Genomic DNA, 26,621 nt, shown 5'->3' with positions numbered 1-26,621 from the left:
CACGCACAGTGATCCCGCGACACCGGGCCGTTTCACTCGGTCGTGTGGCGCTGGGCGGGCAGGACTTCCAGGTCAGCCCTGCCCAGCCCGCGAGACACAAACGCTCCTCTCGGCTTGCCTTCCGCTGCCCCACCCCCAGGAGCAGGTGCAGACAGCTGGGGGGGGGGGGGTGAGACGCTCATCTCCCAGCTCCCCACACGGCCCCTGAAGGCTTAGGAGGTGGGGCAGGGACAGGGGCAGAGAGGGCCATGGACACAGGCCAGCAGGTGAGGAAGGAGGAAAGAGAACAGACCCCCGCAGCACGACCCACAGTCGACTCGTATCCTCCAAGCGTGCACAGAGCCCACAGATAGCCTCTTCTGAAGTTTTATTAGTCGTTTCTACGCACGTGACTGAAAAACAGTATAGTCAATGGGATGCAACCTTATACCCTGAGAAGTTCAAATATAAATAAGTTTGTGCTGCCTTTAATGAGCCCACCACTCTTTTATGCGGGAAAACGTACCTAACCTTGAAAGACCCAAGCAATTCCTTCTTCCAGTCTCTACCGAAAAGGTCAGACACATCAGAAGGGGGAGGCTGTTCCTTCTGATGGGTCCCTGTTGTCACCTGGCCATATCTATTGTTCTGAGAGCAGAAAAAAACAGTGGATTTTTGGTTAATGGGTGAAATGTTCAAGCGTCGTAAGCTGTGTCCGTGGAGGACCCGATGGAGGAGATGTGATTCGGGGGGGGTCCCATCTGGTCGGTTCAGACCCCATTGTCTTCACCAAGTGCTCTTAACTCTCAGCAAACTTTGGGTTCATGACTGTCGTGGTGGCGCTCTTGAAAAGGGGGTTGTCCTGGCGGGAAAAGCGACGCGACTCGTCAGTGTAGGAGAAGGAGCCAGGAGTGGGGGTGGCCTTCCCACAGTCCCAGCTCTAAGGATGAGCTTCGGGGACAGGTGGGCAGACGTCACAGGGGCGGGGGGGGCCCGACCCCCAGGACAGCCACTCACATTGTTCCACTGGGACTTGAGCTTCTCCTTCTCAAATCGCCTGTACTCCCTGAGGTCACTCACGTGGGTCAGAGCCTTCCAGATGCCCAGCAGGAGGATGCCGATGAGGACGACCCCCGCCACGATGCCCCCCACGATGGGGGCAACTTGGGGGCCCGTCGCACACTCTGAGGCAAGGGAGAAGTACGCGCTCATGAGTGTCTCAGGCCCCATGTGTGCCCTGCCCCAGGACACGGTCCAGTGCTTAGGGGGACACAGCTTTCCCACCACTGGGCTCACCATCAAGGCAACAGGTGGGGGAGTGAACCGCAGCCCCAGGCCCCGGCCAGGGAAGGGGCAGGGCAGGGCACAGACCAGGCCCTGCGGTTCCGGACGAAACTTAAAGGCCCCTCGTTTACACGGGAAGAAAGTGGGGCCAGGATGCCCGTAGCCAGGGCGGCCTGGACAGGACACCAGCCTCCTGAGCCAGCTGCCACCATGGACAGCCGGCGGCCCCGTCACCAGAACCTACTGAGACTGAGTCAGTACTCAGGCAGGTGCGGTGCCTGAGGCCCCCGACACACCTGGCAGCAGAGGTTAGGGAGGAGGGCTCGCCTAGTGAAAGCATTCCTGAGGAAACCAATGGCGGTGTCCTGGGGCCCCCACCCTCCTCCTCCAGGGCTCTGGGCTGCAGTGTGTCAGGCCTCAGCCCCTGACCCGGGGAACAGGGCCCTTATTTGCCTGACCCTGGATGCCCGTGTTTTCATGTGCTCCATCATCCTGACCTTTCTAGCGGGCCTCGGCGTCCTACAGAGGTTAAACAACTTGGCCAAGGGTGCACAAAACCACGTGTGACCCAAATCTGCCCATCAAAGAAGCCTGGCGAGAGATGTCCACCCTGGCAGGCCGGAACCCGCAGCCCCAGACTCAGGCTGTGAGCTCCCGGCCACACAGAGGGCCTGAGCCCCACCTGCCCCTCTGGGGTTCCCACCGCGGGGAGGGGAGCTGGGTGCGGGTCTCGGTCCCACCTGGGCACTGGCGGATGGCTTGCCCACACCTGCTGCATTCGCCTGAGCGCCTCGGCCCCCCAGCCTCTGTCTGTCCCCTCAACCTCTCTGAGCAGGAAAGGAGTGGGGTGCTGAGTGTCTGCGTGCCCTGAATGCCCCTGGGGGCCACCCCAGAACGTACCCCAAGGGGCATCGGTGTCCCTAAGTCCCAACACCCGCACGTGCTTTGTCACCGTCACCCAATGTGCCCCCTAAAACCCGACCCGACCCCCACACACCATCCGCTGCTCCCGACCCCGTCCCCATGCTCCACTCAAGCGCAGGCTCTGTCCCCACGCCCCCGCCACCTGCACACCTATCCTTGTCAGCGCCTCGGTGCCTGTGTCACGCAGAGGCCCTTTGTGGGTCCGTGTCCGAAAATGCAGCTCAGAGTTGTCCCTCACTCTTCTGAAAACTGCCAACAGCCTCTTGGTATGTTTGGAGAGAGACCCAAATGCCTCCCGGGACTCACCGGGGCCCGTAAAGACCCAGCGCCAAGGGCCTCTGACCCCCCAGCCTTCACTTTGCTTTGTGTGGCGGCCCTCATCCTGCGGTCTCAGCTGCAAGGCTCCTCTTCCCAGAGACCTTCTGACCTCTGACCTCTGGGGCGCCGCCCCCCTCCCGTCTTTGCATCTCTTGACCCTGACCACAGTCCTGCGCTGTCTCGGGTACCGGCATTTCAGGTGTTGGCCCAGCGTGTCTCCATCCCCTTGGAAGGTGAGACCCCACAAGAACAGGATTGGCATCCTCATGTCCTTAGCCATTACTGGGCCAGGGACGGCCCTGGGCTGCAGCGACAGACTGCAGGCAGCATTTAGAAAGCTGACCCCCTCCAGGGCTGAGATCTCAGCGCGGGGATCTCCAAAAGCCCGCAGGGGTCCTCACACAGCTGTCCCTCGCCCAGTTCTCGGGACCCACAGCTCCAAGCCCCAGTCAGCTGTCAAGTAGGAGGTAACCAGCCTGAGAACCGTCCCCTGGCTCGGAGCACCGCCTCTCAGGTGTCACCGGTGAGGCAGGGAGGGGCCGGTCCAGGAGGACCACAGCTGTGGACACTCGCCAACCCCCCCCAGGCCGGCCTTCTAAGTGGGGAGACATTGTGGCCACCCCGGAAGTCTCACCTCGGCTGTCATCCACGTAAATGTCATAGCTGTCCCTGCCAACCCGCTGCCGCAGCGTGTAGGTGATCCAGCAGCCGTCCACGTCCCGCTCCTTGCACGTGCGCCCCTTTTCCGGGGGCTTGTTCAGCAGGCCCACATTCCCGCACACCGAGGTACAGTTACTCCCCGAGTGGCTCGGGTCAAATTTCAGGCACTGGGCGCACAACCTGCGGAGGAGAGGAGCGTGGGGCTGAGCGCAGGTACACGAGGACTCAGGCGCCAGGAGGGCCCCCGGGTGGGGGGACACGGGCGAAGGCTTCGGGGAGGAGGAAGGGGCTCCCGGAGGAGTCCGGGGGCAGAGCTGCGGGGACCCGGGAGCCAGAGAGCAGCATGGGTGCAGGCGGGGCGGGGCACTCACAAGTAGCGGCCGCAGGGCGACGGGCAGCCCAGGCACTCCAGGCACAGGGGCGGCTGGTAGCCGGTGTCACACTCACACACGTTGCAGACACAGCGGCCGCGCCCGTTGCACTCAAAGCCGTCGGGGTTCAGGCAGCCCCGGGTGGACCTGTCACACTGGCACGCGGAGCCCTCGAAGCCCGGGTTGCAGGAGCACTTGCCGCAGGAACAGGTGCCCCGCTCTGCAGGACAGCAGCCGAGACTCGGCCCCGCCCATCCGGCCCGCACCCGTCCATCCGTCCACCTGTTTGTCCGTACCTGCCTAGCCCCAGGCGGCTGCATCGGGCTCACTGGGTCCTCCCGTCCACGCCCCCCCCCTCACCCGGGTGCCCCCCCACCCCGGGTCCGCCCCTCCCCCTTTCCCCCCTCCCATCCTCGGCCCCGCTTACCCGGCTCTACCCGGGTCCACCCGTCCCTCCGTCCGCATCCCCGCTCCCCCTCACCCCAGCTCTCCCTCACCCCCGCTCACCCTTGCCCCCGCAGACCAGGCCATCATAGCGCTCGCAGTTGACGTTGTCGCACTCGCAGAAGCGCCCGAAGATACTCTTGTTGGGGATGTCGCTCTGGTGGCACACGCACTGCCCGCACAGGCAGTCCCCCAGCCCCGAGCAGATGAGGGAGTTGTTGTCCCTCCGGCAGCTGCCCTCCAGCTCCTGACTGCTCCGGCCCTGCGTCTGGCATTCACAGTTCTTCCCGATGTAGCCGGCGTCGCACCTGCAGCGGGAGGGGCCCCGGGTCAGGCCCCCTCCCCAGAGCTGCGGCCCTGGGCCACACCTGCCCCACACCTGCCCGCACCACTTCACCTGCAGATGCCACACTCCATGGAGCCCCTGTCACCACAGAGGCTGCGGTTCTGGCTCATGTCCCTGCACTGGCACTCGCACTGGGGAAGGACGTGAACGGTCACCGTGTCCGTGAAGCCCAGGGCCCGGATGACAAAGGACTGCTCATGGATGCACTCTGTGGCCATGACCTTCACCTGGAAGGTGATCTGTGGTGGAGAAGAGCAGGGCTCAGGCAAGGCCGGGACAGCAGGCTCCCACCCCGCTCCCGTGTCCTCGCGCTCTCCTGGACGTAGGGGTTTGTCCCCGGGCCAGGCCCGAGTAGGCAAGGGGTGTGTGCTTGGTCCCAGGCCTGGAGAGTACCAGCTCTTGCAGGGGCCCTTGCAGGGGCCCTTGCAGGGGCCCCGGAGCCAGAGGACGAAAGAGGGAAGAACACGAGACACCTTGCGATTCTCCAGGACTTGGAACTTGACATGAGAAAAGAGAGAAGGGCGTCGGGAGAGCCGGCGTCCGCGGTGCCAGAACGTGGGGGCAGCAGGCCCACCAGAGCCGCGCCAGCCCATCCGGATCCCTGCGCCCATCCCTTCACCCGAGCCCCGCCCATCTCTTCACCCGAGCCCCGCCCATTCCTTCACCCGAGCCCCGCCCATCCTTTCACCCGAGCCCCGCCCAGCCTGCCCTGCCCCCCCCCCCCCCCCCGCGCCCATCCCTTCCTGCTTGGACTCGGGCTGGGGCGGGGGGGGGGCTCTCTAGAATTTTTTTATCACACACGTGTTAATAAGGAGATTACATGACTTAAAAGGACGTATATTTTCTCCTTATGTCTGGTATGCTAGGATGCCAGAATCCCACAGGAGGCCCTAGATCCTGGGTATGGACTTGTGCTCTGACCCCGAATACAGGCCCCGCAGGAACCGGGTGCGACAGCACAAAGCCCCACCACCCTCCCTGCGCGGGCAGCCAGCACAGAGCTCAGGGGGGCACCGGCTTGTCAAAAAGCAAGGCACGGCCCAGACCAACTTAAATGAATTGCCACTGGGGCCACGAAGGTAGAGCAGAAATATCAGGAAAAATATATAAGAAGCAATCAGCAATCATAAGATTGAATAAATCCCTGTGTGGGTCCACCCAGTGTGAGGGGAGATACTTCAGTAAAAATTTATGTGTGACATTTAGCGAGTAACATATCTGAAGGAATTCCAATGTCACATTTAAAACTGCAATAAAAGCGGTATTTTGCTGAATATTAGTTCACAGCCAGAAAAAGGGAAAATTTAATTCTCATGGTCATAATAAATTCAAAATATTATGGAAATAACTTAAATATCAATGTCTTTATCTAATCATCTGTGTGGCCCATGCTTTAGTATCTTTGCAAAAAACACAGCACACAGCACACATATATACACACACCACACACATATACACACAGCACACACACGCGCGCACACACACGTACACAAATCAGGAAACCGGACCAGACTTGAGGTGTGTGGAAAGGAACTCTGCTCCTTGCTGGACGCACTGCCCAGCATCTTGCCCCAGGGGGCGCTGCCATCCCCTCTGTCCTCCACCCAGGAGCCCTGTGTTGAGCAGTGTGCTGAGGGTGATACCCCCTGCTTGTCCCTGTGCTTGCCCCGTGTGCCTGGGTGCACTCCTAGCTGTCCCTGGGAGACAAACTTCCCGACAGTCGGAATGGGGCCTCACCGGGACGTTGATCTGGACTCCGTCACAGTCCCCTCTGGGCTGGTCCACCTGTGATACTCCATTACTGCAGAAGGAGTCATAGGTGACTTTCAGGGTGTTGGGGACAGTGTTGTGGTCCAGAAAGACCCTGGAGGAGAGTTTCTGCCGGCAAAAAACGGCTACAGATTAGGGAGCTTCCTCCCGCTGTCCCCGGGCCCTTCCTGGCCAATGGCTCTGAGGCCTCTCCATTTCTTACCCCTCCCCTCCTCCCCCCACATGCCCGCTGAGAGCTGGGGAGGCGCTAGGTCCTGTGCCCCGTGCAGGTGCGAACGAGGTTACCAACGCCACGGCCCCACGAGAGGCCAGGAGGGCACAGATGGGGACAGACGCAGCCACGAGAACGGGGACTTGACAGTCCCACCCACCACTGAGTGCCCAGTGCCTGGCACAGGGTAGGAGCTGGGAAAGCCATTTAAGGGAGTGGGAGTCAGACAGGGACAGAGAGGGAGAGAGAGGAACAGAGTCAGAGTGAGTGAGTGGGGACAGGTGACCGTGCCATCGGTGTGTAGACAGAAACACTGGGCAGCGGCTGGTGCTCAAGAGGTACTGCTCTGGGGGTTAGGGGCTCGGCAAGGGTACACGGAGCACTCAGAACCCCCTCGACAGGGCTGTAACTCGACACCCTCATCAGGTGCTCTCGCCACCAGGAACTTTGGCCTACAAGGGGGCTCCGTATCGGGGAGGTGAGGTTCGGGCATGGGACGAGCTGCTCCATCCCCAGGGAGGGCATGGCTGCCCTTCAGGAAGAGCCAGGCTCTTGCCCGTTGCCCGTTGCCCAGGAGGCCTGACGGTGGCCCCAGGGGGCAGGGCACTTCTGTCGGGCCCACCCTTCTGTTGACCTGCAGCCGGGAGGGCGGGGTGCCTGCGACAGCCCCAGGGACCCCGGCTGAGTGCCAGGGGGACTCACATTGTAGGCGTTCTTAATGAGCTGCACCACGTTGCTGGAATCCTCCGACAGCTCCCCCACCGCTGACTTGGGGATGACCTCGGTGAGTTTCTGTTAGGTAAACAGACCACACGGTCGGGGCCACGGAAGCCCATGGTTCCGTAACACCCCAGTTTCCTTCTTGCTCATAAAACGGCCCAGAGAGTCCCCCACCAGATATCTTATCGCGTTCAGTTAAGACAGTGTGTGGTCAGTGGCTCAGAAGCTGAGCACTTGCCGATTTCCTCGCTGTAAACACGCCTCCTCGGCCGAGTTCAAGCTCGTGACGTCACTGAACACAGAGCTGGGAAGAGCGCGCCTCACCGCCGTGAGAGTGTCCCCACCATGCGGCTGTATCAGGTGCAAACAACCAAGGGCACAGAGTCGTAGGACGTGCCAAAACCACCAGGAAGGGATCAGTTCTGAGCATTTTAATGTGTTGATATACTTTAATTTAATTTTATTTTATTTTATTTATTTATTTTTTTTCAACGTTTATTTATTTTTGGGACAGAGAGAGACAGAGCATGAACGGGGGAGGGGCAGAGAGAGAGGGAGACACAGAATCCAAAGCAGGCTCCAGGCTCTGAGCCATCAGCCCAGAGCCTGACGCGGGGCTCGAACTCACGGACCGCGAGATCGTGACCTGGCTGAAGTCGGACGCTCAACCGACTGCGCCACCCAGGCGCCCCTAAACTTTAATTTTAATAACGACTGTGTGGGGGCGCCTGGGTGGCGCAGTCGGTTGAGTGTCCGACTTCAGCCAGGTCACGATCTCGCGGCCCGTGAGTTGGGCCCCTTTATAGGCTCTGCACTGACAGCGTGGAGCCTGCTTGGGATCCTCTCCCTCGCCGCCCCTCCCCTACTCATGCTCTCTCTGTCTCTCTCAAAATACATAAATGAACTTAAACATTTTTTTTTAAAAAAAAGGCTGTTAAGCAGGACTGTAATAATGGGCTCCAGTAGGACCCGGGTCAGCTGGTCCCGTGGCACCTGCACGACCGCCCGGACAGCTCTGTGTTCCCTCCTTCCCCTCACACTACCTTTCCCGGAACATTGCATCATGGCTCACTTACAGAACTGATGGTTGAGTCACTTCTCTGACCCCATGCCCTCCCGTAACTCCCCGGAGAGACTCCAGTCACCTCCACAGAGCCCACAAGGACTGTCACAGCCTGGCCACCAACGCCCTCTGGCCTCTGCTGCCCTCTCCCCTTCACCCCCGGGGCGGGACCCCACCGTGACTCCGGGAAGCCGGGCTCCTGTCCTCTGACCTGCCTCCACTCTGGTGCGGGTGTACCAAGGACAGGGCCACAAATGCTCTCCTCACAGGCTCTGGGTCACCTCGATGTCCCTCACCCAGAGCCCCATGAGTCGGGGTCAGGAAACAGGCTCAGATCTGCCAGGGCGCTGTCCGTGCTAGTGGGTTTGGGATTCAAATCTCCCGCTTCAGCTTCTACTCCATCACCACACTGTCCTGCCCCAATAGCAAATTACCGGGACCTGCTACGTCTGGTAGAACGGCCTCCAGGTCCCGACCTGCCCATGCTCACGCAGCCAGCACAGGCGGGCCATCTTCTGTTACGAAGCCCCCGGCCATCGGCCCTGCACGGAGCCACCGTCCCTGTGGCCGGGCAGGCTTCCACTGCCCGCCTGCCCCAGGACGGCTCCTAGACACCTGCCCCTCCCGCTCCTCTGTGTCCCCTGCAGGGTCCTGTCCTCCTTGGGAGTCTGGAGAACTGACAGCAGGAGCTGCTGACTCTGCGCCGCCCCCTCCCCAGCGCCCCACGCCTCCCACGGAGGGGGAGGGGCTGGCAGGTGCTCTCCCAGCCCAGCAGAGCTGAGAGGAGGCCAACCCGGCTCAAGCCGGCTGTGTGCACACGCAAAACAAACACGGTGCCGGACGGAGGGCAGGAAGGACGGAAGAGAAACTGCCCCAGGAACAGAAAGTTCCCCATGTTCTAGAAGAATGGAACAAGAACAGTAATTCCGTGAAATCAGGACAGACCCAGGGTTCCCAAAGCAGAGAAGGAAGTGTCAGTGTGCGAGAGGGTTGGCTTCTGAGTGGCGGGGCAGCTCTGGCGGGGGGCCCAGGGCTCTGCAGGGTATCCGGGGGTGCTTCCTGGTGCAATCCCGCCGGCCTGAGGTCCTGCACTTGCCCATATGGCCTGATAAACGCGTGAACCACTCACGCTCAAACATATTGGGATATAAAACAAGAAGGAAGCCTCTGATCTGCAGAAAGACTTTCTATGTTGTAGCAAAAATGGAAACATGGTGACTGCATTTCACCAACAGAGAACATCCTTCTTCCTTCCTCCAACCGCACAGAGCCCAGAGTGGGCACCCCCGCCTGCCGTCGCCTGTCGCCCACCCAAGCGCAGCTCAGCCCGTAGAGACGCAGGGTGCCAGCACCACTGACGTGCCCGTGCCCGCCCTGCTGCTCAGGACCCGATGCCACTGACCTCATAGGTTTTCACCATTCTCTTGGTCACGGCGAAGATGGGCTGGATGTTACTTTCAGCCAGTTTGTGAGCCAGCTGGCCCACCGACGGGTAGTCCTGGTGGGGAGACAGACGCCTGGTCAGCCGGTCCCGGGGGTCAGGACACACCACCAGGCCATCCGGCCGCTCCCACCTGGGGCCCAGAGGCCCAGCCTCCCACCCCCGGACGATTCCATGGCGCAGTTCGATCCACTGCAGGTGAGGGCAAGTTCCTGTGACAGGTGCTGACCTTTCCAAACCAGAGGATGCCCAGCTTCTCCGTGCTGAGGGGCGGCGTGCCCCACGAGGAGCTGTCCTCGCCTGAGGTGTGGCCCCCTCGCGCCAGCCCCCTGGACCCCCAGCGCTGCCTCCCTGCTCCCCTGGGGCAGAGCCCAGGTGGGCCTTCCCTCCCAACCCCCCCCCCCCCGCCCCCGTGCTGCCCACTCCCTCCCAGGACCAGAAGGCCACGTACAAATTCATTGCTCCTTTTGTACATGTTGTCCTCCAGGTGACAGCGGCCGTCATTGGGGGTCAGGATGGCGCCCAGCTTCCCGTCACCCGCAAAGTGGAAGCCGTCGTCTGTAGCGAACACCAGCAGCCGAGTGACGTTGCGCCAGCCGATTTCCTCCTGAGAACACAGCAGCGTTAGCGGCCTCGGTTTCCCCAGTGGGCAGAGCCCAGCGTCGGGGCTGGAGCCAGGCGGCCCCTGTCACACAGCACCTCCCGGCCGCGGGGCTCGGGTCCCCGTGTCCAGGCCGGATTCTAGCACCGTGGCCTGCTCCTGAGGTGTCTGCGGGACAACCTCCCGATGGCCGCGCCCACGCACAGGACGCGGTGGGGGTTCAGACCAGGGACTGGGAAATACCCCACAGGAGGAAAGAAAGCACTCACGGAGATGTTTACTACCATGTAAAAACGTGGCAGACGCAAAAGATGACAGAACCTGAGGACACGCAAAGGGACAGGGCAAGCCCGGGGACGTTAGCGGCCCGTGTCGTCCACAGGACAGCACGCGGAAATGGAAACGTGCGTCTGGGGTGCAGCAGGAGACACTGGGAGATTGGAATCGTCCGAGTCGAGTCGTGCATTTACATCATGACCAGCAGGCGGGAAGGCCGGGGTCAGCAGGGGGCAGGGGGAGGCCTGCTGGGGCCAGGGGCGGCAGACACGGCCACTTAGCGCACATGCCTGGGGACGCCTGGCAGGGGATGCTCCCTCTCCCTGGGTTTGGGGACGTTCTGGGGAGCAAGGCTGGTCAGGGCCTCCCCTTGGGTGGGGTCTGGGGACCGGGGCGGGGCTTCCCCTTGGGTGGAGTCTGGGAACCAGGGCTGGGCGGGGCCTCCCCCTGGGAGGTCTGGGGACCCTGTCTGGGCGGGGCCTCCCTTTGGGTGGGGTCTGGGGATCTGGGCGGGGCCTCCCCTTGGGTGGAGTCTGGGAACCGGGGCTGGGCGGGGCCTCCCCTTGGGGGGTTCTGGGGACCAGGGCTGGGCGGGGCCTCACCTTGGTGGGTCTGGGGACCGGGGCTGGGCGGGCCCTCCCCTTGGGTGGGCTCTGGGGACACGGGCTGGGCGGGGCCTCCCTTGGTGAGGGTCTGGGGAGCGGGCCTCGGGGGGTCTCCCTTTGGGGTTGGTCTGGGGACCCGGGCTGGAAGGGGCCTCCCCTGGGAGGGGTGTGGGGACCCGGGCTGGGCGGGGCCTCACCGGGCAAGCGGCGACCTGCATCATGGCGTCCAGACCGCCCTCGGGGGCGTCCAGGTTTCCGGAAATGAGCTGCTTCCCCACCTCCGTCTGGAACTGGTGGGAGTTGTTGGTGAGCTTCAGCACGTGCCTGAAGGCGAACGGCGCCTGGCACTCCTTCTCTTTGTTGGGGCACGGGTTCTTCAGCTTCTCGGGGTGCGTGTTCACGAAGGGGAGCACCGTCTTGTCCACGAAGGACCCGAAGCCTGAGGGGTGGGCGGGACGAGTGGGGTGGGCAGGAAGCCCGCCCTGGAGCCTCTGTTTTCCTACTGCGCAGCAGGGCACGTGTGCACGAGTGTGATCGTGTACGCGTGTGAGCACGTGCACGCACGGTGTGTGAGCGCATGTGCACGGACGGAGGGTGTGCCCGTGCGACCCTGCACACGGCTCGGGAGGAGGCAGACGGGGGAGCCAGGCGTCTCCTTTGCCTTACGCACGTGTGTGCCCGAGACTCGCACGGGGCGAGTCAGAGCAGGTCAGGACGCTGCCGGTTTGCCGGCTTCTGTCTTTGCCGGCGTGACTGCTGTGCGGCCGGCCTACTCTGCTGACTTTTCGTTTTTTTAATGAGTAGCACGGTAGAGGTTTTGTTTTTTGAACGTATCAGAAAACAAAGGAGAAGGAAGGAGAGGAGGTGGAGGGCTGGATGGCGTTGACAGCGCCCGGGGGTGGCCCCCGGGGTGGCCTGCGTGGGGCCCCGGCAAGCCCCCCCCCCAGTGCCCTGCCTGGCAGAGGCCCGGGGCAGCAGGGCCGGCCAGGACTGAGGGCGGGAGCCTCACCGATGCGGCCCGACTCGGTGATTTCGTTGAGAGCCCGGAGCAGATCACCCCCCAGCTTCTTGACGTTGATGAGGTCGTCCAGCATGGAGTAGGAGAGGTCCATCAGGTAGTACAGGTCGATGGGGTAGCCCTTGGCCCGCCGGAAGGTCACGTTGAAGGCAGCCGCCTGACCTGTCGGTAGGGACGGGGCAGAGAGAAGGCATCTCAGGGGCACTGACCTGCCCCCCACAGGTCCCGAAGTGTTCACTATTGCCCCCTTCTCCGTGGCCCGTGGACGAGTCACAGGGCGCCCAGCTAGATGGAGCATTCGGACACACGCACACCGCTGAGCGCTCGTTCATCAGGCGCTGTCGAGATGCACGTCTACCTGGCTGTCCCTGCAAGCCACGCTCCGCGCCCCCAGCATGGGGCAAACCCGGCCATCCCGGTGCAGGCCCCACTCCCGATCACGTCCCCTCTGGCCCCTGTCTGAGTCACAACACGTTCTCATGTGATTGCTGGCTTATTTGTCCCAGACCTAGGGCGCCCCGTCACGTAGCAGTTGCTCAGTAAATCACCAACGATCAGGGACGGCGTGACTGAGTTGTCTCTCTGTCCCGCTTCCAGCCCCCAGCTCCCTGCAGGACTGCCATCACAGAGGTGAGGCTGAGGGACAGACTCCACCCCGTCCTGCCCTGGCCTGTCCACTGCATGGTCCTGCTCCTTCCACCACAGCCACCTTCCCAAAGGGCACTTCTTAGGGCACTGACAGGGTTCTGCGGTCAAGTCAGTTTGAGCAACACTGATTTAAACAGTCATTTGGGTTCCTTGGCTACAGGACTTATCAGAGCCTTTGCTCTGCCAAGAGCACCTGGCATTCTGAGAGTGGGACAGAAGAGTGTCTCCCAGATGGTTGCTTCTCCCTTTTGGAAAGGACGCAGAGCAGAGGCACACAGCCACAGGTGGTGGGTGTGGGGGCGCCCTCCTGCAGGCAGAGGGAATGGGGCCACGGGGGTGCTCAGACTCCAACCTTGGGGTTTCCAACCGTCCTTGGATTCCTGCCCACCTTGCTGCCCGACCTGGCACATGGACACTTGTGCCATCGGTCGGCCCTGGCACCCAGAGCAACCGACACACACGCTACTCGTCTGTGGCCGAGGCCACGCCTACCTGGTCTCAGGTAGACTGTCACTTTCTGTGGGGACAGCTGCTTCTGGACGCCCTCCTGGTCGTCGTGGGTCTCGGCCAGGCTCCTGGGGTCTACGATGTCGTCAGCTGCACATCCCTTCAATAGCAGCTGCTCCCGGGTGTCGCAGCGAACGGAGTCTGGCTCCCCCAGCCCGGTGAAGTTCTGGGGGTGGGACCGGGGGTCAGGAGTCAGGAGGAGGGTGGAGAACATGTGGGGGCCACACTGTGGGTGCTGCATGAGACTGGCCCTCGGGGTCAGTGGAGGAGGCTGACCCGCCTTATTCCCACCTGGGATTCAAGACAGGTGTCCTTGTGGGGGTGGGGTGGGCGGGAGGCTGGGCAGCCGGGAAGACACCTGCCTTCCAGTGGCCTCTCCGTGGGGCTCCTACGTCCCCCCGGTCCGGGAACCACCCGTCTGCCCTCCACTGCCTTCGGCAGCAGAGATGACGGAAGGACCGATGTCTCCGGCCCCAGGCTGGCCCATGGCGGGGTCCCTCAGCAGCCCCAGAGCCGGGAGCACCCGGCCGGGGTGTCCACGCCCTTCAGCAGCCTTCATCGGAGGCTCTGCCCTGAGAAAAGGCACGTGGCACCCGGGGAGCCCTGGGTCCAGGGCAGTGTCCTCGTGACCCCACGAAGACCCCTGGGTTCTGACAGCACGGGGCAGGAGAAGGGCCCGCGTTCGGTGGCCCCAAGGGAGGACACGCTAAAGACACGTGTGCGGCTCTCTGCTCCTTTCACAGAAGGAGGCTCAGGAAGGGTAAGGCGGCCACGCGGGAGGCCGGCCCGGTACAGCCGGGGCCACGGAGGGGCCACGAGGGCTGGCGCTTCCTGGGCTGCCTGTCTGTCCCTTTGGAGCTCTGTCGGTGCGCGAAGTACTTGAGACATAAAGCGAAATCCACAGGAACAGACAGAGTCCCAATCGTGGTCCCCGCGGAAGGAAGCGAGGCCACCTGTACCCCCAAGGAACGGAACGAGCCCACGAAAGGGAAGGGAGAAATCCAGCTGGCTGACAGAGGTTTCACCCCCCGGCTGTGGCCGTGCCGCATCCGAGCAGAGAGACCCCACCACACCCCACTTCTCTGTAGGCTGCTGGTGGCCGGGGTGCGGGCTGGCAACTCTGAAGCCGCTGCCCCCGCCTCGTAGAGTTGAGAAAAGGAGGACATGTACTGCAGCTATCCGGAGGCAGGCTTCTCGAGAAAGGGAACCAGAACCTTCAGAGCAATGTCTGATCGCACCCTTGGGGCCAGGAGAGTGCGGCTGGGCCTGGAGCGTCTGGTTGTTCTGGAGTAAGAAAGTGCTCAAAAAAAGTGATGAGGGCACAGGCCAGCGGGGGGGGGGGGGAAGGGGGAGGGTCCCAGTGGCCAAATGTGAAACCATTTGAGCCTCAGAATGACGGCGATAGATTGTAAAGCTATTGAATAAAATAAAAATCTATGGGGTCCACACTGATGAGAGAGAAGAGACTGTAGGAGCCGTTGGGGCCGTCCGTGAAGTGGACGCCACCACCTGGCAGCCCTCCAAGTGATAAGTGATTCATGCCCGAATCACCTATGGGTGCCAACCTGAGCGGGTGTAAGCCTGACGGGGAGCGGAATGTTTCCTGGCCTCGGCGCATCTCCCCACAATTACTTACTAACCGCAAGGAGTGAATAATGACATCATGGCAGAGATGCCGGGCAGTCACCCCCTCGGCTGGGCGGTCCACACTGGCATCACCAGTGTTGGGACGCGGTGACAGCACAAGTCCCGGGCAGGGCTCCGGCCAAAACGCACGCTCTGGACCCAATCAGAGGGGAGGCCGGGCAAGCCCACGCTGAGGGCTTGCACACACCTGCTCCCCTGAACTCCGGAGAAATGTCAATGACGTGATGACGCAGAGCGAGGGGCGCCCTGGATTGGAGGCGACTAGGGGGACAGAACACCTATGTGCAGAGAGCGTGACCCTGGGTCACCACACAGACAGAGGGAGATGCCATCGAAGGCATTATTGGAACAACTGGAAACTTTGTGTAGAGCGTACAGGGGTGATGAGGTGCCACGGGCAGTGTGGAGCCTTGGAAAAGTGTTTTGTGGTTCTCTAGGGGGATGCATCGTGGTTAAGGACCCTTGAAGTATGAAGAATTAAGGGTCCCCCAGGGCGGGAGGGCACGGTCAGGATCCGGGGGTCCCCCGGGGCGGGAGGGCACGGTCAGGATCCAGGGGTCCCCCGGGGCGGGAGGGCACGGTCAGGATCCGGGGGTCCCCCGGGGCGGGAGGGCACGGTCAGGATCCGGGGGTCCCCCAGGGCGGGAGGGCACGGTCAGGATCCAGGGGTCCCCCAGGGCGGGAGGGCACGGTCAGGATCCGGGGGTCCCCCGGGGCGGGAGGGCACGGTCAGGATCCGGGGGTCCCCCAGGGCGGGAGGGCACGGTCAGGATCCGGGGGTCCCCCGGGCGACAGGGCATGGTCAGAGTCTGGGGGTCCCCCAGGGCGGGAGGGCATGGTCAGGATCCGGGGGTCCCCCGGGGCGGGAGGGCACGGTCAGGATCCGGGGGTCCCCCAGGGCGGGAGGGCATGGTCAGAGTCTGGGGGTCCCCCAGGGTGGGAGGGCACGGTCAGAGTCTGGGGGTCCCCCAGGGTGGGAGGGCACGGTCAGAGTCTGGGGGTCCCCCAGGGTGGGAGGGCACGGTCAGGATCCAGGGGTCCCCCAGGGCGGGAGGGCACGGTCAGGAGCTGGGGGCGTCCCAGGGGAGGAGGATGTGGTCAGGAGCTGAGGGTCCCTCAAGGGAGGGGTTCTCTCTAGGAGGAGGGTGGCCTGGGACAGGAACTGTCAATTTAGGGACTGTGCCCTGGAGGTCTTGTTATGGGTAAAACATAAAAACGAAAAAACGCAGCGGAGGAGTTAAGGTCCCGACACAGAACCGCCCACAACTTCTCTCCTGAAAGTTGCGTCCACTTCCCTGTGTGTCTCCTCATGGTCTGTGGTCTGTGGTCAGGGCTCGTGCCTGGGCAGGGGGCACAGAGCAGGGGTCCGCCTCCCCTGGGGCTGCCCCGGGGTGGGGCCAAGTCTGCCTGTCCCTCTGACAGTCCCATGCCCCTGGGCTGCGCCTGCCCCCCCCCCCCGCCACGTCCCCCAGGAAACAGAGGGGTGGGCGCCCCTGGGTGCCAGCAGCTCCAGAGGCAGAGAGAGGGCGCCCGGCAGGGGGGGTGGGAAGGCGGGAAGGGCAGGCCAGGCGTGGGGGCCCTCGGCGGGCGCAGCCTAAGGCGGCTCTTACCAGCTTCTGGCACCAGGCACAGCCGGGACCCGACTCCACGCAGTCCCGGCAGTTGCTGACCTTGAACTTGGTACACTTCTGGCCGAGGGCTGGGGGCAAGATGAGGCGGCTCCGTGAGCGGCGGCGGCCGGCGCTGGCCAACCCCACACGGAGCCACGCGCACTCGGGGGCGGCGGAGATGGGTGCGGGTCAGGGGGTGGGTGGGGGAGGAGGGGCAGCCGGAGCACCAGGAGGGGTGGGAGGAAACCAGGCTTCGCGGGAGGGGGAGTGCGGGGAGACTGAGGCCCGTTCCTGGGACTTGTTCCCGGGGCGCCGCCCCTCCGAGGCTGGAACTCGGCCCTGGAGGATGGGGGGGGGTGGACCCCTTTCTTCCCCCCCCAGCACAGACCGCATGGCCCTGGCTGCGCGGAACTCACCGGACCAGAGGGCGAGCAGACCCACCAGGGTGAAGAGCGGCAAGTGCTGGGGCAGCATGTCCTGGGGAGGGAAGGGGTCTCAGTGACGGGGCCTCAGACCCCAGACTCTCCAGACTCTCCGGCTGGCTGGCCCACAGACGCGGCGCCCGAGGGCCCCGTGCCTGCTGCCTCCCAGGGGTGGCCAGCCCCTGGGAGAGGCCGACGCGGGCCGCGCCTGCTGAGCGCCCGAGGCGGGCTGTGCTGGCAGCAGGAAAGGAGGCCTGAGCGGCGTGGGGCTCCCTGCTGAGCCCACCAGCCTCCAGGGAGGAGCAGGGAGTGGGCCTCCTTCCAGGGACACGTGTGCACGCAGGCACACACCCGGGACACCCCCCGCCCCCCACTGCACACATCACACACACACACACACACACACACACTGCACACTGCGTGTGTGAGGCTGCACCCGTGGATGGGGGCTGTGGCCATCGTGTGCCCGAGTCCTCAGTGAACTGAGTGCCGATCTCAGAGCGGAGCCTGGGCTGGCCCGGGGCCTCCTGGCAGCTGCAGAACCAGTATGATGGGAGCACCTGCGGGGAGCCAGCGTAGCCAGCTGCCCTGCTCAGACACCCCTGCGGGAGGGGAAGTGGGTGCTACGGAGCCCACTGCTGCCTTGTCCGAGGCCACAGCCCTAGGCCGCCAGCATTCCGTGTTTCCTGACGCACACCTGCCGTCCTTAAACACCCAGCACCTGACGTTCGGCGTGGACAGGGCCCCGACACTGCCTGGTCCTGATGTTCCCAGATGCAAGGTCGTTGGGGCGAGGCTGAGGACGGGTGTTCAGGTTCTCGTTCTGGTTCCTCAAGGCGGACCCGGCGCCTTCTAACCCACCGCCCGATGGGCAACACCTCCCTCGCCAGGATGCCACCCTCCCCTGAAGGCGCCCCGGGTTGGGGGCTGCCGGATCCTGGCTGGGCCCAAAGCGCCGATGCCCCCAGGTCTCAGAAATCCTCAGCTGGGCTGTGGTCTTTCCACCAGACCAAGAAGGCAAACAAGGTGTAGGGGAGCCAGGGATCAGGAGGTAGCAGGCAGGAAGGGGGTCGCATTCTACCAGAAGCAAACATCCAGGGGCGCCTGGATGGCTCAGTTGGTCGGGCGTCCGACTTCGGCTCAGGTCATGATCTCACAGTCTGTGAGTGAGTTCGAGCCCCGCGTCGGGCTCTGTGCTGACAGTTCAGTGCCTAGAGCCTGCCTCGGATTCTGTGTCTCCTTCTCTCTCTGCCCCTCCCCGGCTCATGCCCTGTCTCTCAAAAATGAATAAACATTAAAAGATCAGTACAGCTCACCCAGAACGTCACGTGAAGGCCAGCTCGTCTCCCGAGGGCAGGCCTCTGAGGCCCTGGGGCTCCCTGCCCCCTGACACTGCCTGGTGGTGGCCAGCCAGGAGGGTGACCTCGGGGCCAGCAGAGGCCCTGACCCAGGGCCCATGGTCCCTGCCTTGCCTGCTGGGCTCAGATGTGGCCTGTAGGTGGGTCCTGGTTTGCACCCCTGTAACCTGTGTCTCTGCACCCAGAGGCTCTGGGTGAAAGAGAACCAGCCGGGGCTCCCCTGCTCCCGTGGCGGGGTTCCTGTGTGTATTAGCCCCGTCCAGTCTCAAGTTCCCATCTTTTTGGAGGTGCCCCTGCTCCCTGGTCCCCACCAATATTATGATCAGGACCCAGAAATGTCAAAACAGAACACTACATCCTTCCTGTTCAGGGTCAAATTGCAGAAGCCACGTGGCACTGTGGCTTCCTGGGTCATAGCAGTGGCCACATGGGCCCGGGCGGCAGTTTTCAGTTCACTCCGGCCAAGCCCGTTCACGAAAGAAAGCCCCTTGTCTCCCATTGTGGGTGCGTGGGGCTCAGGCGAGGCCGGTCCCCGTTTCCATCTGGCCCCTCCAAAATTCCACAGCTGACTGCCGGTGCAGACCAGCCCGGGGCTGACCTGGCCACCGCCCCAGGCACATTCGGCCTGTGGGTAGCAGCCCCCTAAAGAGGCCGCTCCAAGTGGAGGGTGGAGGCCCTCCCCAAGTGCCCAACCATGCCTGCGCTCCCGCAGGGCGAGCCTGTGCCACAGCCCTGGGGAAGGGGCACGTGCTCTCCTGTGGCCACAGACTGGACCCCAAACGTTCACAACCACCAGCACGAGAGCTCCTGGGGTCCTCGCATGGGAAACGGAGACCCGAGCAGCGGCAGGATGTAAACCTGGGTTCCCGTTTTCCCGACACACTCCTCCCACAGAGAGGGAGGGAGCCTTGATTACGGTAAGACGGCCCACAGGCTGTGATGTCCTGACATTGACCACAGGAAGCCGGGTGGGGGCTGTGGCTGCCCTCTCTCCACGCGATCCTGGCCTGCAGGAGATGGGGGCGGCCACGGAGAACCCGCGTGTCCCCCAGCCTGGTGGGGTGGGGGCGGGGTGCCCCGACACAGGGCGGCTCCGGACTGCAGCCAGCCCTCCTCTCGGCCTCGGGCAGGTGGGGGCGGGTGGCGGCGGGTGGAGCCCCCTCCTCCCTGGGCCTCAGGGGCGGGGCTGCGGTGCACCTGCCCGGCAGGCAGGACTGGCCCTCAGAGGCCAGGCCTCGCCTGAGACCAGCATCCTGGAGCCACACAGACCGGGCCCCCTCTGAGCACAGTCCTGCAGCCCGGCTCCCGCTACAGCACAGGGTGTGGGTGCCCGAGCCCTGATGGCCGCCCTGGCACACTGCCTCGGCTTCCTGTGAGACCGCAGCTCTGGGTGGGGGCAGGCTTGGAGAGCACTCCAGTGCACCCCAGCACCCGGCACCCACAGGCACCCGACTCGTAAGGACCCTGGCTCGGGAGCTGGAGGGCAAGTGGGAGGCCCCGGCTGAGCAGGGCAAGGAGGGGGACCCCAGGCTCCAGGGCCCAGCCAGGAGTCCTGAGGCGCGGGCACCCTGCTCCAGCAGCCCCCAGGCCTCACCTCCCCGGACCCGGACCCGGACCTGAGCGCGGCCCCTCGGTGCAAAACCCGAAGTCTAGGCAGCTTGAGCTACCCCAGGCCCTCCACGGCTGTGAGGACTCTGCCCTCGAGGAGGCTGCTGGCACAGCCTGGGTCCGAACTGTAGGAAGTGGTGACTCCCGAGTCACGGGCAGGGTCGGCCCCCCCAGACCCAGAGACCCGGGCCCCGAGGCACCCAGTGGACGCGGCTGACCAGGGTCTCCTTTGGCAAGAGTAAAGCCCTTAACCGCCAGGTGAGAGGGCAGGGAGCATCAGAAGAACAACACGATACATTCCTCCCCAATCTCTCACACACAAACATAACCCATATTTGGTAAAAGGCAAGAAAAAGCGGAAACATTAGAAAGAAAAAAACTTCGGGCAGCATGCCGAGGGAGTGCACAGTGTCTGACTCAGGACAGTAAGCTGGTGTCAGATCAGGTTTCCCGTCAAAGAGGAGGCAGAAAACAAGGCAAAAAAAGTGTGGGGGCGCCTGTGTGGCTCGGTCGGTTGAGCGTCCGACTTCGGCTCAGGGCATGATCTCACGGTCCGTGGGTTCGAGCCCCCCGTCGGGCTCTGTGCTGACAGCCTGGAACCTGGAGCCTGCTTCGGATTCTGTGTCTCCCTCTCTCCCTGCCCCTCTCCTACTCGCACACTGTTTCTCTCTCAAAAATAAATAAGCATTTAAGAAATGAAGAAGAAAATCCCTTCGGAAACTTCCTCTATCTCTACGCACCCAACTTAAAAGTATATAACCAGTTGTTCCTGACACCCCCAGTACCCCTCTTTCTGCCCACGGTCCTGTGCCCGTGCTTTAATAAAACCACCTTCTTGCACAGAAAACGTCTTAAGAATTCTTTCTTGACCGTTCCCTCCCGGCCCACATCACATCAAAAGATGGAGGTTTTGCAAAAGTGCAAACCCTCACGTTAGGCCACTCCAGGTCCCCAGGGCTCACTGGCCATCAGAACGGCTCAGGCCTGTGGGGTCAGAAAACCCACCGAGCTGGGTTTACAGGCCCGAATCAGGTGATGGAGGGCGGGCGAGGGGGAAGGCTCTGGCGAGGAAGTTCAAAGATGGGAGGCAGCCCCCCCCCCCCGCCCCCATGCGGTACTCATCCCCGGAGCCTGCGGACTCAAAGCTGTTTCATGGTGAAAAAGCCCATGTCTACCAGGGATCTGAAACAGGCACCAGCCTTTTTAAACCAAAAGGCAGAGTGTGGATATGGAGTCGCTTCTGCGTTCTATAAAAACACAGAATGGACAGAAGCTGGCTTCCGCGGGGGCGGCTGGAGCCACCACCTGCTGAGCACGGAGGCTCCGGACAGACCCAGGGCACAGAAAGGGCAGTGAGGCCAGAGGACGCAGGGCCCGTATGCTCCCTGGACCCCCAGCCCTACAAAAGTGTCCGCGAGGCACGTGGGCCGTTGCCCACCTCACCCCGCGAAGTCTGACGGCACGCGTTGCAAGGGCCAGTTTCTCAGCATGTGGGAGAAGACGAGACACCCTCCCACGTATCAACTAGACATTTAAAAAAATTTTTTTTTTCAACGTTTATTTATTTTTGGGACAGAGAGAGACAGAGCATGAACGGGGGAGGGGCAGAGAGAGAGGGAGACACAGAATCGGAAACAGGCTCCAGGCTCTGAGCCGTCAGCCCAGAGCCCGACGCGGGGCTCGAACTCCCGGACCGCGAGATCGTGACCTGGCTGAAGTCGGACGCTTAACCGACTGCGCCACCCAGGCGCCCCTCAACTAGACATTTTAAAGAGCTCAGGGGCGCCTGGCTGGCTCAGTCAGGAGAGCATGCGACTCTTGACCTCAGGGTCGTGGGTTCCAGCCCCACGCTGGCTGCAGAGATTACTTAAATAAATAAAACTTTGGGCACCTGGATGGCTGTCGGTTGAGCGTCCGACTCCGGCTCAGGTCGTGATCTCACAGTTCGTGGGTTCCAGCCCTGCATCGAGCTCTGTGCTGACAGCTCAGAGCCTGGAGCCTGCTTCAGATTCTGTGTCTCCCTCTCTCTCTGCCCCTCCCCTGCTCTCTCTCTCTCTCTCTCTCTTTCTCTCAAAAATAAATAAACATCAAAAATAAATAAATAAAAAGACATTAAAAAAAGAAATTTTAAAACAATGTGCTAAACACCTCTCAGGTCAGAGAGGAAGTCAAAATGATATTTGCAGACAACATCCTCTGTGCAATTCCACCTCTGTGCGGTGAAAACCCTCTGTGCAGGATGGGACGCGAAAACAGATGCCCGATGTGTTTGGTTGCAGGTGAGGACAGGTGCACGTATGGGGACGGAAACGCAGAGGTGGGGGAAAGAGCAGGAAAGCTTTGGTAAGGGAGGCAGGAAATACACAGACGAGGGCAGAAGTCATGAATGGGAAAAGCAAACAAAAGAGCAAAAATCGACAGATCGGACCTGCTTCCTGGGAAAAGGCAACGACCTTGGTATGATGATCGCCAAGCAGCTTGGGGAAGAAGGGTCAAGATGGCAGCGGTGCTGCTGGGGGGGGGGGGGGCGGGGTGACCCTGGCCCGTGGCCCGGGGGTGAGTCAGAGACAGGGAGTGGGTTGCACCCCAGCCTTCAAAGGGGATGAGCAGAAGTGGGGGTTCCCCAGGAAGGGGCCGCCTTCACACCAGAGGCTGCATAAACTCCGTGGAATTTGGGGACATAAAATGATAACAGAACCAGAAGAGTGTATCTCTGAGTCAGGAAACCTTCTGAGCATAAAACTAAGGAAGGAAATACCAAGAAGACAGACTCAAAACGGGTCATGATCTCACGGTTCATGAGATCAGGCCCCGCGTCGGGTTCTGAACTGACCATGTGGAGCCCACGTGGGATTTTCTCTCTCTCCCTCTCTCTCTCAAGATAAATAAACTTAAAAAGTCAGTGATAAAGAGGCAAATGTCCCAAGAAAGGTGGTGGGCAGTCGTCACAGCCGGCTGACAAACATTTGACAACGTGCGGCTGGCTAGCAGCCAAGTAGCCAACCCAAAGAGCCGGGCTTCCCGTCCACCTGTGCAGCTGGACAACGGCCCGTGAAGGCCACCCTGTGGGCCCCGCACGGCGGCGAAAGTGGGCAAGCGTCCGTTCAGGGCAACTCAAGGTTCGTGGAAAAAAGAAGCCGGGCTCTGCTGGCTCCCTGACCCCCCCCCGGGAAGTGGGGTTTGAATTATACATTCGATTGTGGAGTCAGTTGGAGTCTGAACCACCGGTGGCCCTTGTCACGAGTGGGGGGCCTCCTCCCGGGTGCACACAGGTCCTTCCCATCCCCGGAGAGCAGGCGGCATCCTCGGAACAGTCTGCAAGGCCCGTGGTCAGTGTTCCCGTCTCTCGTGAAACCCCCAGGTGATGACCGTAATTTGCCCTGGGCCTCCTGCTGCCGCACAGGGCAGGCCGGCCACGGCCACGGCCACGGCCACGGCCACGACTGTAGGGCAGGGAGCCCCACCCAGGTTTCTACAGAGGCCAGAGGCCGAGCCTTCGGGAAATGCTTTACTCTACCCCCTCCCATCCTGAGCCGCCCCCGCCCAGCCCTCCCACCCGGTCCTGTCCTCGGCGGAGCTGATCCCTAACCTCACAGAAACCCCACATGGGCCACTGGAGTCAGCACAACCCTCAGTCACCTGGACACCAGGTGCCCACAGAGGGAGACTCTGTGCCTGCCTGGGATGTAGCACTGAGGTGTGGGCTCGGCCGCTGCCACCACGGCCCCCCCGCCTCCCACCCCGCCCCTGGCTGCCCCTCCTCCTCGCCCACTCGGGGTCCCAGGTGCCCCCAAAGGAGGGGAGCCCAGCCGGGGACGGCAGAGCAGGACCCTAGCCCTGGGTTGGGGGAAGAGGACGGGAGCCAGGACGAGGTGAGACCAGGGGACCGAAGGGCGGTGTCGGCCGGGATCCAGGGGGACCCCGGGGTCCAGACGTGGCTCCAGGCCCCCCACTCCCAGGAGGCCTCGGGACAGGCCCCCAGGAGCCTGGCTGTGGAAGGTTTAGTCACACACCTATGTCTGTCCCCCAAGACTCAGCTGTCACACGACACCTTCACAGCATTCGGCCCGAGCTCGCAGACCTCTGGCGGTCCGAGAGAAGCGGTGGACCCCTCAGCAGGAAAATGCACACGTACCACATGCACGCCTACACACACCTACACCCCCCCACACCCATGCACACCTACACACATGCACGCTTACGAGCACACACACAGTGCACACCCCACGCACCCCCACGTCCACACACACCTACACACTCATACACACATGCACACTCACACGCAAGCACACACACAACGCACACCTATACACCCACACACGCCCATACACACATGCACGCTCACACACAAGTACACACAATGCACACCTACATGCACCCCCACACCCATACACACGTGCACACACACACAAGTACACACGTAATGCACACCTACACACCCACCCACCACCTACACCCCCCCATACACACTGCACACTCACACATAAGTACACACCATGCACACCTACACATGCCCAGACACACACGCACACTCACACACAGGTACACACAACGCACACCTACAGGCACCCCCACACCCATACACACACCCTCATACACACACGCACACTCACACACAAGTACACACACAACGCACACCTGCACACACCCACATACCTACACACGCCCGTACACACATGCACTCACACACAAGTATACACACAACGCACACCCACATCCCCCACACCTCCACACACCTGACACACAACACACTCTCACATACCTCACGTGCAACACATACACGCCTCACACTCAAATACTTATATAAACACATTTGCTCACACAATGCTCTCACACACACACACACGTGTGCACCCTCTCACCCTTCCACAGGCACCCCCGCTCTCGCCCACACACACCGCACACACCGCGGGAGGAGAGACCACCATAGCCAGCCTCAGAGGCGTGGAGAGGAGGGTCTCGGGCAGGAAAAGGGAGGCGAGCCAGGCCCACCAGCGCTCCCGCGGCCCGGCCCCTCCAAGGGAGGCTCGCCTGCCCCCAGCCTCCTCCAGGCTCCACGGCCTCGCAGCCCCCGTGTCGGGGGCTCAGGAAGTGCGTGTGGTTTGTCGAGAGTCCCGAGACCCAGCGACCGAGGCCCGGAGCTGTGCCCCGTCCTCCCGCCTGGGTCCTGTCCCCAGTTACAGCCGTCCCCGCCTCTCTGTGGCTCTGACCACGGGGGGCACAGCGCTCCCCCTGGCTGGAGTGGACGAGCCCAGGGTGGGTGGCGGGGACCAGGGCCCCCCCCCCCCCCCCCCGCCGCAGGGCTGGGCCGCTCCCCGGGGAAGAGCCGCGGGGCCCAACCGGTCCCCCTTTAGGAAAGCGACCCCTGTCCCCCGTCCCCTCACCTCGCTGATGCCCTGGCGACCTCGGTGGGGTGTCCCGGCTGGGCAAGGAGGGGGCTCCGCTCTTTACCGGGCTGGGCTGTCGCGCGGCGAAGACGGCCCGCGAGCCCCGACGGCGGTGAGGGCACAGTGCTTCCTGTTCCCACTGCTTTGGAGGAAGTAGTTGCAAGTGGCTGATTGCACCACAGGTGGCCCATCAGACCCCAGCCCTCGAGCTCTGCACGGGCTCCCTGTGGGGGTGTCCCAGGAAGCCCGCCCAAGCCTACTCGCCCTGCCCTGCGCACGCACCACCGGCGAGGGGCAGCGAGAGGGGGGAGCACGCCGCAGACCAGTGTGGTGGCCCCGAGGGGCCGCCCCTGGGCGAGGCCGTGGCCGTGCCCTGCAGGGACGGAGGACCTCGGGCTCGCACCCAGGGGCGGGGGCCCGGCCCGCAGACTGCACTCACAGAAGAGGTGAGGGGGAGAGGTGCCGGGGACCCAGACCTCGGTCGCGGAAATAAAAATCACGACAGGGACCGAGGAGCAGAATGACAGGGTGAGAGTGAGCCGGTGGGCCGTGCAGGACCGGCGTCGGCACAGAGGGCGGAAGACGGAGACACGCGGTGCCGATGCCCACACCCATCAGAGCCCCAGAGCCCAGGAGCGGCGGCCCGTGGACAGAGAGGGGCACGTGCCAGCGACAGGGGCTCCGGGTCCCGACCGGCCGGGCGAGAGGCCGCTGCGTGCCCTAGGAGTCTTCCGATGCCCTCGAAGGACAGAACAGAGGGCAAGAAAATACCACGAGGTGGGGGGCTGGGAGGGGGGACGGCGGGGAGGAGAGGAGACACGAACGGATTAGGTCCCCAAAGAAACGAAACCAGGCATGTTCAGACGAGCCAGGACTCAGACACCTAGCTCCCTACGCTCTGCGCAGAAGACGCTGTCCGTCGAATGAACCCGGCAGGGGTACGCGGTGAGCACACAGAAGTGAGCAAGGAAATTCGCAGAAATGATGAAGCTACGTAACTATTGGTTTTATAAACAGTGGTGAAAGTATCAACGATCTGAAACAAAAATCCTACGGGACTGGAACGGGAGATCGGGGGCCCCTGCCACTTCTCACACTCGTCAGTGGACAATCTGTTAAGAAATATTTCATGTCATATCTGAGAGCCCTCCAAAAGCCTTCTTAAGGGGCACTGCGGTGGCTCAGTCTGCATGTCCGACTTCGGCTCAGGTCGTGATCTCACGGTCTGTGACTTTGAGCCCTGGAACTGCTTCCGATTCTGTGTCTCCCTCTCTCTCTGCCCCTCCTCCGCTCACGTTCTGTCTCTCTCTGTCTCTCAAAACTAAATAAGTGTTGGGGCGCCTGGGTGGCGCAGTCGGCTAAGCATCCGACTTCAGCCAGGTCACGATCTCGCGGTCCGTGAG

At 62.5% G+C, this 26,621-nt stretch overlaps 1 protein-coding gene across 3 annotated transcripts; it reads right to left on the bottom strand.

Moving 5' to 3' along the window:
• Positions 1–350: 350 nt before the first annotated feature.
• Positions 351–25,439, bottom strand: ITGB2 (integrin subunit beta 2). 3 transcript variants are annotated; one of them, XM_045501143.1, is made up of 16 exons: positions 25,216–25,439; positions 16,860–16,920; positions 16,444–16,532; positions 13,172–13,352; positions 12,023–12,193; positions 11,211–11,452; positions 9,983–10,138; positions 9,493–9,588; positions 7,010–7,099; positions 6,064–6,204; positions 4,378–4,565; positions 4,044–4,288; positions 3,537–3,756; positions 3,140–3,345; positions 997–1,163; positions 351–841 (listed from the first exon to the last, which is right to left on the bottom strand). In XM_045501143.1, exons 2-16 carry the CDS (start codon positions 16,915–16,917, stop codon positions 779–781), a joined length of 2,313 nt encoding a protein of 770 aa, XP_045357099.1. In that variant the 5' UTR covers positions 16,918–16,920; positions 25,216–25,439; the 3' UTR covers positions 351–778. The 3 variants fall into 3 exon arrangements, with proteins under 3 accessions (XP_045357099.1, XP_045357101.1, XP_045357100.1); XM_045501145.1 differs by lacking the exon at positions 25,216–25,439 and adding an exon at positions 21,270–21,335; XM_045501144.1 differs by lacking the exon at positions 25,216–25,439 and adding an exon at positions 20,954–21,002.
• Positions 25,440–26,621: the final 1,182 nt, after the last annotated feature.

This window comes from Leopardus geoffroyi, chromosome C2 (genome assembly GCF_018350155.1).
Source record: "Leopardus geoffroyi isolate Oge1 chromosome C2, O.geoffroyi_Oge1_pat1.0, whole genome shotgun sequence".
Taxonomy (NCBI): domain Eukaryota; kingdom Metazoa; phylum Chordata; class Mammalia; order Carnivora; family Felidae; genus Leopardus; species Leopardus geoffroyi.
Note: the sequence above shows the minus strand (reverse complement) of the source record. Positions and strands in the feature narration are given on the sequence as shown.

Coding starts and splice junctions, on each gene's coding strand:
- ITGB2 (XM_045501143.1), bottom strand. CDS start 16,917: ATGCTGCCCCAGCACTTGCCGCTCTTCACCCTGGTGGGTCTGCTCGCC. Junction 11,453..12,022: donor CACCGAGTCGGGCCGCATCG/GTGAGGCTCCCG, acceptor CCCACCCCTCAG/GCTTCGGGTCCTTCGTGGAC. Junction 842..996: donor TCAAGTCCCAGTGGAACAAT/GTGAGTGGCTGT, acceptor TTTTCCCGCCAG/GACAACCCCCTTTTCAAGAG.